Here is a 13,204-nt window from a genome sequence, read left to right as displayed (position 1 = left end):
AAGACTTCAAAAGAACTTTGGTTTCCACAATCTTTATCTTAACCTGAACTTTCCCTTTCTATCAATCCTAGGTCTTTAGACAAACTCAACCGATTGTCAACCAGAAAATGTTTAAATTCACCGATAGCCTGGAAGCCCCCGCTTTGAGTTGTCCTACCTTTCTGGACCAAACCAACGTATTTCTTAAATGTATTTGATTGATGTCTCATGCCTCCCTAAAATGTATAAAATCAACTTGTGCCCCGACCACCTTGGGCACATGTTCTCAGCACCTCCTGAGGGCTGTGTCATGGACCATGGCCACTCATATTCGGCTCAGAATAAATCTCTTCAAATATTTTACAGAGTCCAACTCTTTTTGTTGATAACTTGCCCCTTCATGCATTTGTAATTTTTTTCTGTACTCTTCACCTACTTTATCATAATCCCCTATTAAAAGGTTTTTATAGCCATTATTTTAAGAGCTCTCTAGTACTCCATAAAATTCATGGATCATGAATTGCTTAATCATTCCTCTATAATAGGACTTTAGGGTTGTTTTTATTGATTTTGGTACATTTGTAATTGTTTTGGTATTTCTAGTATAGACTGAGATTGAGGCAAAATATAAATTTTCTAAGATTTTTGAAAATATTGTTAAATTGCTCTCTAAAATATTGACATCAATTCTCAGGCATACTGTTCCTATGGAAAAATAGCTTTTAATAATCCTAACAGACAGACCTGAGTCACCACATCATTAACTTGGCTTGTTCCTAAAGACAGCCTTTGACAGCTTCTTCCACCCTGCGGGTCTAGAGAGACAGAGACGCAGGGTCATAGGAGTGAGAGTCGCCCCTCTCTTCTGTCAGCTCTGAGGACTCTACCAAGGACTGGAGGGGGACTCACTGCAATCACCAGTGCTTCCAGGAAGCAGTGCTGTTGCAAATGAGCCATCAGAACACACTAGCTTATAAGAAGTGCTCAGAGGACCTTGAATCGTGAAGCAGCTGAAGGTACCACTGGGAATAGATTATGAAATTTAACTAAGGTTATCAGAGTCCCTTTCTCAAATTTTATATTTTGGGTGATTGTGTCTATGAGAGGAGGGTATTTTTGGAATTTTAAACCATGACGTTTACTAATATAGTTGATGTGAAAGTGGGTAATTCATTGTTAGATTATATTTGAAGGGCAATTTAAGTTTCATGGGTGACTTGCTGCTAAGATCCTTGCCAACAGCATGGAAGTTAGAAGGCATCATCTTTCAACACCCAGGTAACCAACGATGGGCTGCCTGTCCTTCTGCTCCCCTGACGTGAAACTGGAGAAGGACACATCTCCCAGTTAACCTGAATCAGTCAGGAGGTGGCAGCCAGTTTGGGACATTTTGTAAAACAATGGCCCTGGGCAGTTGAAAACTGTCTGTGTTCTGGGAGACAGGCAGGCTGAGAAACTGCTCAGTAATAAGAGGTGACAGGGACAGGAACAGGGACAGGGACGGAGCAGCTGGGAGCAGTGCGCCTCCTCTGGGAGACAGGCAGGTTGAGAGTCTGCTCAGTAATAAGGAGGTGACAGGGACAGGGACGGACCAGCTGGGAGCAGTGCGCCTCCTTGACTGGATTCCAGAAGAAAGGCTCTACAAAGGACGTGACTGCCCTGCCTGGGGGCGCTGAGATGCTGACGCATGCACAATGGCAACGCCCCCAAGTGTGGTGGCTGCAGGGCTGCTGGTGGAGAATTCCCTGCCCAGGGGAGCCCTGTGCCGGGAGGCGCCATGTCCTCCATCCAGGCTCGCTTTCAGATGGCCTAGCCCAGCGAGGGGCAGGAGCGACAGCAAATGGGAAAAGGACAGCCCAGTGGGGATGCCGAGACACTCACACAGTTTTCTAAAAGTCATTGACTTCTATATGCCTCGGAGTTGAGAATCAAACAGGTAAAAATGTTAAAAGCAACTAAGTTGGAGTGAAAAGCTTCGAGTGGATCCCACGGGGCCCCAGACAGCATTTCCCAGACTCAAGTGAAGACGCAGACCCGGGTTAGAGATCCTTCGTGCTACAAATGTGGCAACACCTTTTTTATTTAGAGTAAGATGTGTTAACATCCAGCATGACAAAATTTGTACAAAGTTCACAATTTAAAAATGAAGTATCACAGCAACTTGTGATTCCACACATTTATAGCAAAATTAAAGTGTCAACAAACCCATGCCGTGTAGTACAAAAATAAATCAAACTTCAGTTCCACAGAGAGCACAATAAATAGTTTATACAAAATTCTGTCTTAATAAATGATTACTTAAATTAACTTAGAAATGAATATGAACAATAAGTTATAATAAACTCTGATGACTCACAATAATTCCATATGAAAGGTCAGCATTCTAATATGTGACACTTTTGTGATCCCTATATAATAGTCACAGATAACTTTTGATTTGATATTATGTACCAACGTTAGATGAGCAGCAGGTTTGTGCTTAAAATCCCTTTCCATTGTACATAGGTGATAACAATAAGAATCCAAAACTGATACTATCTAGTACTCTACTAAAAGCATTACTATATTGGCAAAGAAGCTGCAGACACAACGCGGTGGGGAAATGCATATGCTGTTATGAACAATGGGGGCCCTAAAGGCGGCTGGGGCCCTGGGCCACACGGACGGCCTCAGGTGACTGCAAGCACCTTGCTTCAGCTCTCAAAACGCATTCTGAGCATGGCAGCTGCAACCAATAGCACAACAGAAAGGGGGCGCTGTACAGAGAAGGTTCCGCAGAGCCCCGAAGTAATTACATCATCTTTTTCCCAGCTAGTTATTAAAGTCCTTGTGGAAAACTGTAAGCTTTTGTACAGTGAACAGTATAAAGTGCCGCTGGGATATACATATATTTATACATATATATATACCGAGGTTGAGTATTGTATCAGAATATTTGTCGTGAGATCCCTGTAGTCTCCCTTCGCAACATTATTGATCAGCCGTGAGGGCTCCTCTATAATCCATCCAGGTTCAGTGTCACAAGGCTACTGACACGAGGAATTGCACACCTCCGTACGGATATATAGGACAAGGTAAGTGCAAATAGTCGACTGGCACATTGTGGGGACAATGACCCTGTAAGTCCTGTTCTGCTAAAAATATTTTTTTTTATTTTTACAAAACCCATCTTTTTTTTATTTCATAACAAAAATTTAAAGTACGTCTGTACTTTCTGCATAACATCAAGACATGGAAGGAAGAGATGCTATTAAATGGAAATCAAGTCAACATCAGAAAACACAACACATCGTCAAAGGACTACTCAGAAGGGGGAACGCAGCGCTCAAAAGTGGTCTTATGCATACATATAGTGCAGTCATTTGGAGTAAAACAATCAAATCTGGAAGGTATAAACAAGTCTAAGATGATCTAGTTTAAAGCAAAAAAGTGCTGAAGTATATTTAGTTACTTTTTAAATCTGATTGCATTCATTCTTAGAATAGTCACAAGAAATCAAACAACAAGGCTCTGCAAATGCTCTATGGTCAACTGGTCTTCAACCAAGTGTAGAACAGAAACGTCGTGGTAAGAGTCCTCTGAATAGGACCAAATGCTCATTCAGAGTCAAAGTCGGGCGGGGGGAGCAGGAGAGAAACTTTACCAAGCTGCCTTCCCACCAGATCCAGCAGAAAACTCGGCCCAGTAACTAGAAGACTCACAAATCATTTGCCTTTATCCCTCAAATGTAAAATAAGAAGGTTCATAACAATAATAGGAATAATCATAATTTTTTAAAGTGAAAAGGGGAAATAAATGTTCTTAAATTATCTTTTAGCTTAAATCGAAAACACACAAATTCTGTTGATAAACTACATTGCAATAACAGACAGTTCAGAGGGGCACGAAACTCTAGGGGAGATACGAGAAGGTTGTTCCAAAGTTTATTGAAAATGGAAAAGGAAATCTTCACGTTGTCCACCTCTGATAAGATCCTGTCTTAACTGGAGTTTCCATAGTCACACCATGTAATGCTTAGGAGTTAATTTAAAAGTGCTGTTTAAGCTGCTTTGAATCTTCTGCCAAGTTTCCATGGCTTGATGTTGTCTTACAATAAATTACTTATTTCATTTCTTACAGTTAATCCATATGCCATTTCCTTGGAATGCAAAAAACCTCATTTATTGCCCCCACCATACACCATCCTCCTAAAACAAACAAACAAAAAAGTCACATAATATTTCCAAGCATTGTTCAAAAATAAAGCATTTTTGCAACCAATTCTTGCTATGAAACAATATGCACACAAAATGTATTTCTTAAATTCCATAAAGTCCTCCAACATGAGGCAAAATGATAACGTCTAAAAAGCGGCTGCTCGGCCACAACATGATCATTCAAAGCTGTGGGTTTGTGTGTGTGTGTGTGTTTGTGTGTCCATTTCAGTTCAAAATACTAAAACATTTAATCACTAAAGCATTAAAAAGAATTTACACTCTATTTATTTTGATCAGCTTACCTCTTCAGAAATAGATATACCCCCAAATGTGCATACATCAGCAGCTATAAACATTACATGGCAGAACACTATGTCAGCTTACATGGAAACGTACAAAATGTGGGTGTATTCAAAAACTATTCTGCAGGTACTATCTTTAAAGCAAGACATAAAATCATTATGAAGTCTTGTAAGCATAACACTGTTTCAAACAGAAATAAATATAGAACACTTTCTGGTAAGTTACAGCAGCAAAAAACAAGAGGCATCCTTTTTAAGCAAGAGTTTCATCACTACAGCAGCTGTTCAGACCTGAATTCCTCTCACAGCCTGCTTTATATTTTCCAGTAGGGCTTTATTTTCTGGACTCTGATAACGATCTTGATTTGTATACATTTCCGTCAAAGTAGTCACGTAAGCATCAAAATTTTGTTCATTGATTGGATCCTACGAGATATTAAATAGTAGTTCATATACAACTTTTATTTTCTTAATAGTATATTTACAAAAGCATAAAATAGTATCATAGCATAGTGCCCCTGGTTTTATACTATTTCAAAGGCCGGCTCAGAGCACACTTAAGTTTCTGGGGTCAGCCCCGCCCATGTTTCTAGCAGTTAATGGTATGGTTTCGGGGTGGTAACCACATTTGCCAAAGGCTGAAGAACCATGAAAGTAACAATAAAAACGGCATCTACTTTAGGCTGTGCGCTGTGGAGGACTCCACATTCCTGCCTTGCGTGCTCAGTCACTTACCATGTGCGGCAGCTGGATGTTAGCCAGGCTGTGGATCAGAGACTGGCTCAGGTTCGCCAGCTCGTGGAGGAGAGACTCGTTCTGCTGCTCAATCACTTTGTTCTCCTCTTCGATGGTCTTCAGGTTGCTCTCCATCGTGGTAATCTGAAACGCACAAGTGTGCGTGACATGTAACACCAGGAGGACCTAGGAGCGCGTGGTCGTTGCTGGGGGCCACGGTCTACTGGGTGCGAAGAAGGGGCCTCTCGCTGAAGGAGAAAGGCTTTGGGCTGGGCGCTGTGGCTCACGCCTGGAATCCCAGCATTTTGGGAGGCCAAGACAGGCAGATCACTTGAGGTCAGGAATTTAAGATCAGCCTGGCCAACATGGTTAAACCCTGTCTCTACTAAAAATACAAAAATTAGCCGGGCGTGGTGGCAGGCGCCTGTAATCCCAGCTACTCGGGAGACTGAGACATGAGAATAGCTTGAACCCGAGAGGTGGAGGTTGCAGTGAGCTGAGATCACACCATTGCACTCCAGCCTGGGTGACAGAGCGAGATTCCGTCTCACAAAAAAAAAAAAAAAAAAGAAAAGAAAAAGGCTTCAGCGGTGAGAGCTTGTCATTGAAGGACCTGCTGCCTATGCTTTGGATTCATTGCACTTGACAACTGGGGAGCTGAGACTGTTTCCTCGCGCGATCCTGTTCTCTCAGCCGGCCTGATGGGACTGCAGTGTGTAGGGGGCTTAGTGTTCTACTGACTTGATGCGAATACTTCTCCTTTCCAGCCTGAATAAAATTCTGCCACAGCTAAGTCCTCCAATGCTCATTTCTGTGTGGGGCTGTCACTGTCTCTTCAGATGGCACCAGGCTGGCACTGTGCCCACAGGGTGCTCTTCCTGCATTTCTCTAAGGAAAAAGGCCCACCACGGACCCTTCCTTGCATATTCCAGAGATAATTTAAGTATCAACAAGGTCAAGGGGATTGAGTTCAGGGCCTCTGCCTATAACCGCACAGGACTAGCTTCACACGCAGCAGGCGGGGAGCTGCCCTGCCCATGGGGGTGTCTGCCTCTGGCACCCAGGGGTGCCTCTGCCGTGCGTGATCTGGGGCTTCTCCCTGGAAGACCGGGCCGACCTGCAGAGTCCAGGGCTGGCTTGCCTGGCCTGCCCGCTCCTCTCCTTCCCTGACATGTCATTCCCAACTCCTCTCACGAGTCTTTCCTCTCCCTCTCGGCCCTGCCTTCTCCTATGTTCTGGCCCTCCCTTGGCTGTACTGGGTCAAATCCCGGGTTCTCCCAGTCACCAGCCTCAGGCCCAGACCGTCTGTTAGAAAACTGGAGCCCCTCGGAGATGCCCTCCAGGATGAAGTGGGGAGGGCGGGCCTTCTTCTTGGAAGGAATCACAGCCCCACCATTCCTGCAGGGACAGCGTCCTGTGGAGAACCCACCGAAATCACACAGCTTTATTTCCATGCACGTCCTGGGTGACCTTCTCATTCGTGTTCTTTGGGATTATTTATCAAATTAATGTTCCCCTCCCAGCCACCCCCTTGCAGGCTCAGGAGTGGATGCCTGCCCTCCCACGACTCCTGAGTGGGCCCTGAAGGGCTGCGTGCCTGGTGCTTGTCTTCCAGAGTGTTCTGTAGCCCTTCCTGGGCGGCCACGTGCCTGCACTCACAGCTGGTGGCAGCTGTGGCTGGGACCTCACTAGAGATGACGTCAGTGTAAGCAGACATTTTCTATGATGGAATCTAATCTAGGATGAGGCGTCATTGCCCAGGTCCCGAGGTTTTTAAAAAGGTACACGCAGGGGGAAGGCCAGCAGCAGGATGAGCACCTCTGCAGTTTCCTTGAGCAGAGGGCGGCTCCTGCCCTTTGCATCTGGTGGCTTTCCCAGTTGGCGGCTGCTCCAGGCCCCTCGGCCCCTCCTGTCTGTGCTGAGGGAACCCTGCAGAGGCCTCCCCATTGCTGGTCCTCAGCGGGCCCTCCTGGATGAGCCCAGCCCAGCTCACCTCTGGTTGAGTGTCTCAGAGGTGCTTCTGGCTATTCCACTATCCTAGCCAGGCAAAGTGTGGGCTCTTTTTCTGGAAGATGGGAATAATGCTCCTTGCATGATGAACTCACACGGAGATGTGCAGTGTGTTTGCGGTGAGAAGACATTTGTTATTCCTGGGGCCTTTGATCTGGTCTTGGGGCCCAGAGTAAAGGGAAGTCCAGCTTCTCCCCCAGCTTAGCAGAGAAGCAGCCTGTGGGGTGCCCAAGGCAGGGGTGGCACCCTGTCTCATTGTCCCTAGCAAAATTCTTGGGGACACATTTTAGATCCATTCCTACTTCAACCTATGTTCTCTGCTGGAAAGTCTAGCCCCTTCTGCAGAGGCAGAGACATCTTCCTGTGTTCAGGAATCTCTGTGAGACTCAGGAGTTAGGCTGTTTCTTCCCACGCTACCCGGGTCTGTGGCTGGGATGGGGGTGGGAGGTGGGGGCTCCCGTGCTTATAAATGCTTTGCTTTTCTCAAAATGGAACAAATCTCATTGTGTTGAATCCACTTAGCTGTGGAACAAAATGTGCAGTTTGAACAAACATCCCATCAAAGCCCTGGCCAAAATGATCATCTCCTGAACCAGGCTGCTTGGCGAGCCCCGTCCAGGGTCAGAGGGGATGTCTGGAGACCCAAAACCGGAACCAACGGGTATCTGCCAGGTCTTGCAGCCTCACCTCCCTCAAGGGCATCCCCGGTGGCCCCAGAATCTCCTGCATCTCCAGCCACACACGCAGGGCCCCGGGCTTCCTGCACGTGGACACACGTTCGCTTGCCTGAGGCCTTCCTCCAGGGTGGCAAGAAGCTGAGTGTCTCAGGGTCACTGCTGCCCGTTCCTTACTATCCTAGCCAGACAAACTGTGGGCTCTTTTTCTGGAAAATGGAAGTAATGCTCCTTCCCCACAACATCAACTCACACTGAGATGTGAGGCATGTTTGCAGTGAGAAGACATTTGTTATTCCTGGGGACTCTGACCCAGCCTTAGGGGCCCAGAATAAAGGGGAACCCTCTCAGAACGTCTTGGAGCGGCCAGCACACTGTGGCGGTCATGGGAGACAGCACTGCTGAGAAAGGTGATGTAGGGGCTCCGCCCAGGCCCTCATACGCTAGGCCTCCTCGGAGGATGGGGCTGAGCAGGCTGGGGAGGGGCACAGAGGCCGGTGTCTCCCTTCCAAACCCAACCCACAGCAGCCACAGTACATGGTTCTTGGCACTCAGAAGGCGTCCCTGGATCACAGGTGCTTACATGGGGAGGGGCCTGTGTCACGAGTGGGTCTGGGGGCCTGGCTGGGAGGTGGGCCGGCCACCTCGGCCGTCGTCAGTGATGTGCGCTGGTGAATCTGAGTCTGCATTTCCAGAAACATCGAGTTGCCTGTGGTAAAGCAGGGAGCCCTCTGACGAAGGTGGGTTCTGTTTTTGATTGTTTAAGAAACACCAAAGGTTTTTCAGGCTGCCAGGAAGCAGTGCATTCTCGGATCTTCTCAAGAAAGTTCCTGCGTCAGCAACAGCCTGATGGCCAGTCTAGGCCCAAACCCGCATTTTTACAGACTTGTCCACACCCTCTGTCTTTCCGAACCTCAGCGTTTCTTAGATTACACAGTCTGACCACACCTGGAGCAGAGAAAGGTCAACTCTAGCCCGGGGCCTGACATTGAAAGCTAAGACTGAGCTAAGAATGGCGTTTGCATTTTTTAGTGGTAAGAAAAAAAACAAAAGAATAACAGCATTTTGTAACATATAAGAGCTATTAAATTCCGACTGCGGCACCATGTGATGCTGTGTTGAAACAGGGTCACACTCACACATGTGTTGTGAGGCTGTCACACTGCAACACAGCTGCGTGGTCCAGAAGCCTAAAATATTTGCCATCTGGTCCTTTATAGAAAATGTTTGCCAATCCCTGGTCTAGACTCAGTACCTTGACGGCGTGATGTGTTTAGCAAACATTTCCGGAAAAAGGGTAAAATGGTTGGGAATCCCAAGGCATTGGCAGTGGGGTGGTGGAAGGGCGTAACCCCAAGGAAAGTGTCCTCGTGCAGGGAGGACCACCTCCTGCCCATGCCCGTGCTGACCAGGGAGGCTGGATCACAGAGAGGCTTAGCCCCAGGGAGAACAGCCATCATCTGAAAGCGGTGCAGGCTGTGGGATTAACTGACCTGCCAATCTTAGAAGAAGTCAAGCTGCACAGGGCTGTTCACGCTGGTCCATCTGCGCCCTCGCACCAGGAGCTGGGGGATTTCTTGTGAATAGCCTGTCCTGAAAACACGAGCTCCCTTTTATACTCAAATACCCCCACCCCCACCTCCCTGACAAACGCCTGCTGTTTGGGCCACGGGGGGCAGCATCCCAGCCTCCCAGCCGGCTCCGAGCCATCCTCCTTCTGTTCCTGCTGTTTCCTGTGCCGGGAGTGCTCCTTTCTCTCCTCCACCTCCCGTGTCTGCAGGACTCCCGCCGTCTCTCTTCGGGCTCCTTGCTCCAGGCCCCCACGGTGGGGTCTCAAACTCAGGCTCTCAGCACTCATGTGGTTCACACAAATGCCGCTTGCCCGGGCGGTGCCCAGCACTTGAGTCCTCTGCTCTCTCTTCCTCAGCGGCAGTTTTCTTTTTTCCCGGATTCTGATAACAAGCAACTTCTGGGTGTCCCCTGGGGCCGAGGGCAAGCTTTTCTTGTCTCTGCTCCAGGCTCTGGTGTGAACTGAGTTGAATCGGATGAGATGTGTCTGGGGAATCTTGGAGTCCAGAACCAAGGCTTGGGTGTGCCCAGCCTGGGTGCCTCAGCCCTTGAAGCTGAGGCCACACTGAATCCAGTTGAATGGGGTTGGGGAAACAGCAGACCCCACAGGCACCTCGGCCGTTCTGCTGGTGCTGGGCCACCCTCGGAGGAAGCCTGCGTTAGAGACTGGGAAGGGACCGGTGTCAGGACTTCTTTTTTTTTTTCCCGCCCATGGCGCGATCTTGGCTCACTGCAAGCTCCACCTCCTGGGTTCACGCCATTCTCCTGCCTCAGCCTCCCGAGTAGCTGGGACTACAGGCGCCCGCCACCACGCCCGGCTAAATTTTTTTATTTTTAGTACAGACAGGGTTTCACCGCCACCGCGCCCGGCCAGGTGTCTGGACTTCTGATTGCGTTTGTGTGAGGTGAAGACCCCGAGGCAGACTCTTCTTTTCAAGCTGCCAAGCGTTAAGAATGGATTTTTCAGCCACATAGGAACTGTGTTGGTCGCACTAATTGGACCCCAAATAGTGTTTAAACACATTCCAAATTGGAAAACTCATCTTCTCAATTAAATAAAATTGCGTTTGTCCTAATTTGAATTCTCACAATTGAACAGTGAAAAATACCTTTCCAAGTTTTAGTAAGAACACTCCTGGGCTTGAGATGTAACATGCAATCCCTTCCGCAGAGAGTGACAGGGGAGGCCTTCCCCGCGTCCGGCACAGGCGCGGCCGTCTCCCTCCGTCCGGAACAGGCACGGCGGTCTCCCCCTTATCCGGCACAGGCGCGGCGGTCTCCCCCTTATCCGGCACAGGCGCGGCGGTCTCCCCCTTATCCGGCACAGGCGCGGCCGTCTCCCCCTTATCCGGCACAGGCGCGGCGGTCTCCCCCTTATCCGGCACTGGCGCGGCGGTCTCCCCCTTATCCGGCACTGGCGCGGCGGTCTCCCCCTTATCCGGCACAGGCGCGGCCGTCTCCCCCTTATCCGGCACAGGCGCGGCGGTCTCCCCCTTATCCGGCACAGGCGCGGCGGTCTCCCCCTTATCCGGCACAGGCGCGGCCGTCTCCCCCTTATCCGGCACAGGCGCGGCCGTCTCCCCCTTATCCGGCACAGGCGCGGCCGTCTCCCTCCGTCCGGCACAGGCGCGGCGGTCTCCCCCTTATCCGGCACAGGCGCGGCGGTCTCCCCCTTATCCGGCACAGGCGCGGCCGTCTCCCTCCGTCCGGCACAGGCGCGGCCGTCTCCCCCTTATCCGGCACAGGCGCGGCGGTCTCCCCCTTATCCGGCACAGGCGCCGCGGTCTCCCCCTTATCCGGCACAGGCGCCGCGGTCTCCCCCTTATCCGGCACAGGCGCCGCGGTCTCCCCCTTATCCGGCACTGGCGCGGCGGTCTCCCCCTTATCCGGCACAGGCGCGGCGGTCTCCCCCTTATCCGGCACAGGCGCGGCGGTCTCCCCCTTATCCGGCACAGGCGCGGCGGTCTCCCCCTTATCCGGCACAGGCGCGGCGGTCTCCCCCTTATCCGGCACAGGCGCGGCGGTCTCCCCCTTATCCGGCACAGGCGCGGCGGTCTCCCCCTTATCCGGCACAGGCGCGGCGGTCTCCCCCTTATCCGGCACAGGCGCGGCGGTCTCCCCCTTATCCGGCACAGGCGCGGCGGTCTCCCCCTTATCCGGCACAGGCGCGGCGGTCTCCCCCTTATCCGGCACAGGCGCGGCGGTCTCCCCCTTATCCGGCACAGGCGCGGCGGTCTCCCCCTTATCCGGCACAGGCGCGGCGGTCTCCCCCTTATCCGGCACAGGCGCGGCGGTCTCCCCCTTATCCGGCACAGGCGCGGCGGTCTCCCCCTTATCCGGCACAGGCGCGGCGGTCTCCCCCTTATCCGGCACAGGCGCGGCCGTCTCCCTCCGTCCGGCACAGGCGCGGCGGTCTCCCCCTTATCCGGCACAGGCGCGGCGGTCTCCCCCTTATCCGGCACAGGCGCGGCGGTCTCCCCCTTATCCGGCACTGGCGCGGCGGTCTCCCCCTTATCCGGTACAGGCGCGGGGGTCTCCCCCCGTCCGGCACAGGCGCCGCGGTCTCCCCCTTATCCGGCACAGGCGTCGCGGTCTCCCCCTTATCCGGCACAGGCGCCGCGGTCTCCCCCTTATCCGGCGCAGGCGCGGCGGTCTCCCTCCATCCCGCACAGGCGTGGCGGTCTTCCCCATCCAGCACAGGCGTGAAATATAAAGGCTTGGACAGAGTTTCCTTTCTCCTTCTCTTGGATTTGTTCTTTACCAGATTTAAATCTGGACCTCTCCCTGTGCAGGACCCTCATCACCGGGCTGCAGGTCTGAGCACTGACTCTACCGTTCTTCCCTCCGCTCCCATTCCAGAGAGAACATCGGGCCGTGGGCACCCACTTCTCAGTTATCTCATGGCTTGGACTTGGGACAGGCCTGCAGCCCTGTGTCATCTCTGGCTTGGGCTCTGTGCACAGGTCTGCATCCTCGTGTCAGTGTGTCTTGAACATGTCATGGGGCACTGGGAGAAGTCTGCCCTTCTCTTGGGTCAGAGTGGACAAGAAAACATGGGGTCTGGGCCAGTTCCCCTTCCTGGCCATGCTCCCTGAGGGTGTGCGGGCCTGAGAGGCACGGGAAAGTCAGGACCTTCTAAAGGAAAATGCAAGGGGCATGAAGGCTGCTGCAGGAAGGCCGGGGCCATCAGGCAGGGCCGCTTTATGCCCTGGAGAGCTGGCCTGCCCCACGTTCCTCCTCCATACTCCCCGGGCAGTGGCTGAGGCACAGGCAGCAAGGAGGGCTCCTGGCTGTGGGCGCACAGTGTTTTCTAGTAAGTTTTGCCCCAGGTCTAACCCGTTTAAAGAACATCAGGCTCTAAGCTGCCTGTATCAGCAGCTGCCTGTCTCTGAGCTCAGGCCTGGTGCTCACAGAACAACTTCTAAACTGGAGCTCATCATCCGATCCTGAGAGCTGCAGAGCTGGGGGGCTCCGGCTCAGCGCATTCCCATCCCTTCTAGAATAGAGGAAGGTCCATCCCTGGGCACATCTGGGAAGTCACCTCTCTCATCAGCCGAGTCAGTGAGAATAAATATGAACTCTTCACATTCATTTTTGACATCAGGTCCAAATAGATGCTGTTAGGAGCAACTACTCATCTCAGAGATAAAGAAAGGCACAAAGGAGCCAGTGAGAACAGACACAGACCTGAGTGCTTCCTGAGGGGGTGCCCAGCCCGTGCAGGTGCAGAGCGTGCCTG

General features: G+C 51.2%; 1 protein-coding gene across 14 annotated transcripts in view; it reads right to left on the bottom strand.

The window, feature by feature from the left end:
- Positions 1 to 2,018: 2,018 nt before the first annotated feature.
- MYT1L (myelin transcription factor 1 like) overlaps positions 2,019 to 13,204 on the bottom strand; it is a 544,402-nt gene continuing 533,216 nt past the window's right edge. For 11 of the 14 annotated variants that reach the window (XM_054548446.1, XM_054548453.1, XM_054548456.1 and 8 more), the window contains 2 exons: positions 5,213 to 5,356; positions 2,019 to 4,903 (listed from right to left, as the gene is read on the bottom strand). In XM_054548446.1, coding sequence (XP_054404421.1) covers positions 4,763 to 4,903; positions 5,213 to 5,356 — 285 coding nt within the window. In that variant the 3' untranslated portion in view covers positions 2,019 to 4,762. The remainder of the gene's footprint in view (positions 4,904 to 5,212; positions 5,357 to 13,204) is intronic. The other 3 variants (XM_054548454.1, XM_024242512.2, XM_054548455.2) reach the window with 1 other exon arrangement.

The sequence above is a fragment of the Pongo abelii genome, chromosome 12, assembly GCF_028885655.2.
Source record: "Pongo abelii isolate AG06213 chromosome 12, NHGRI_mPonAbe1-v2.0_pri, whole genome shotgun sequence".
Classification (NCBI taxonomy): Eukaryota; Metazoa; Chordata; class Mammalia; order Primates; family Hominidae; genus Pongo; species Pongo abelii.
Note: the sequence above shows the minus strand (reverse complement) of the source record. Positions and strands in the feature narration are given on the sequence as shown.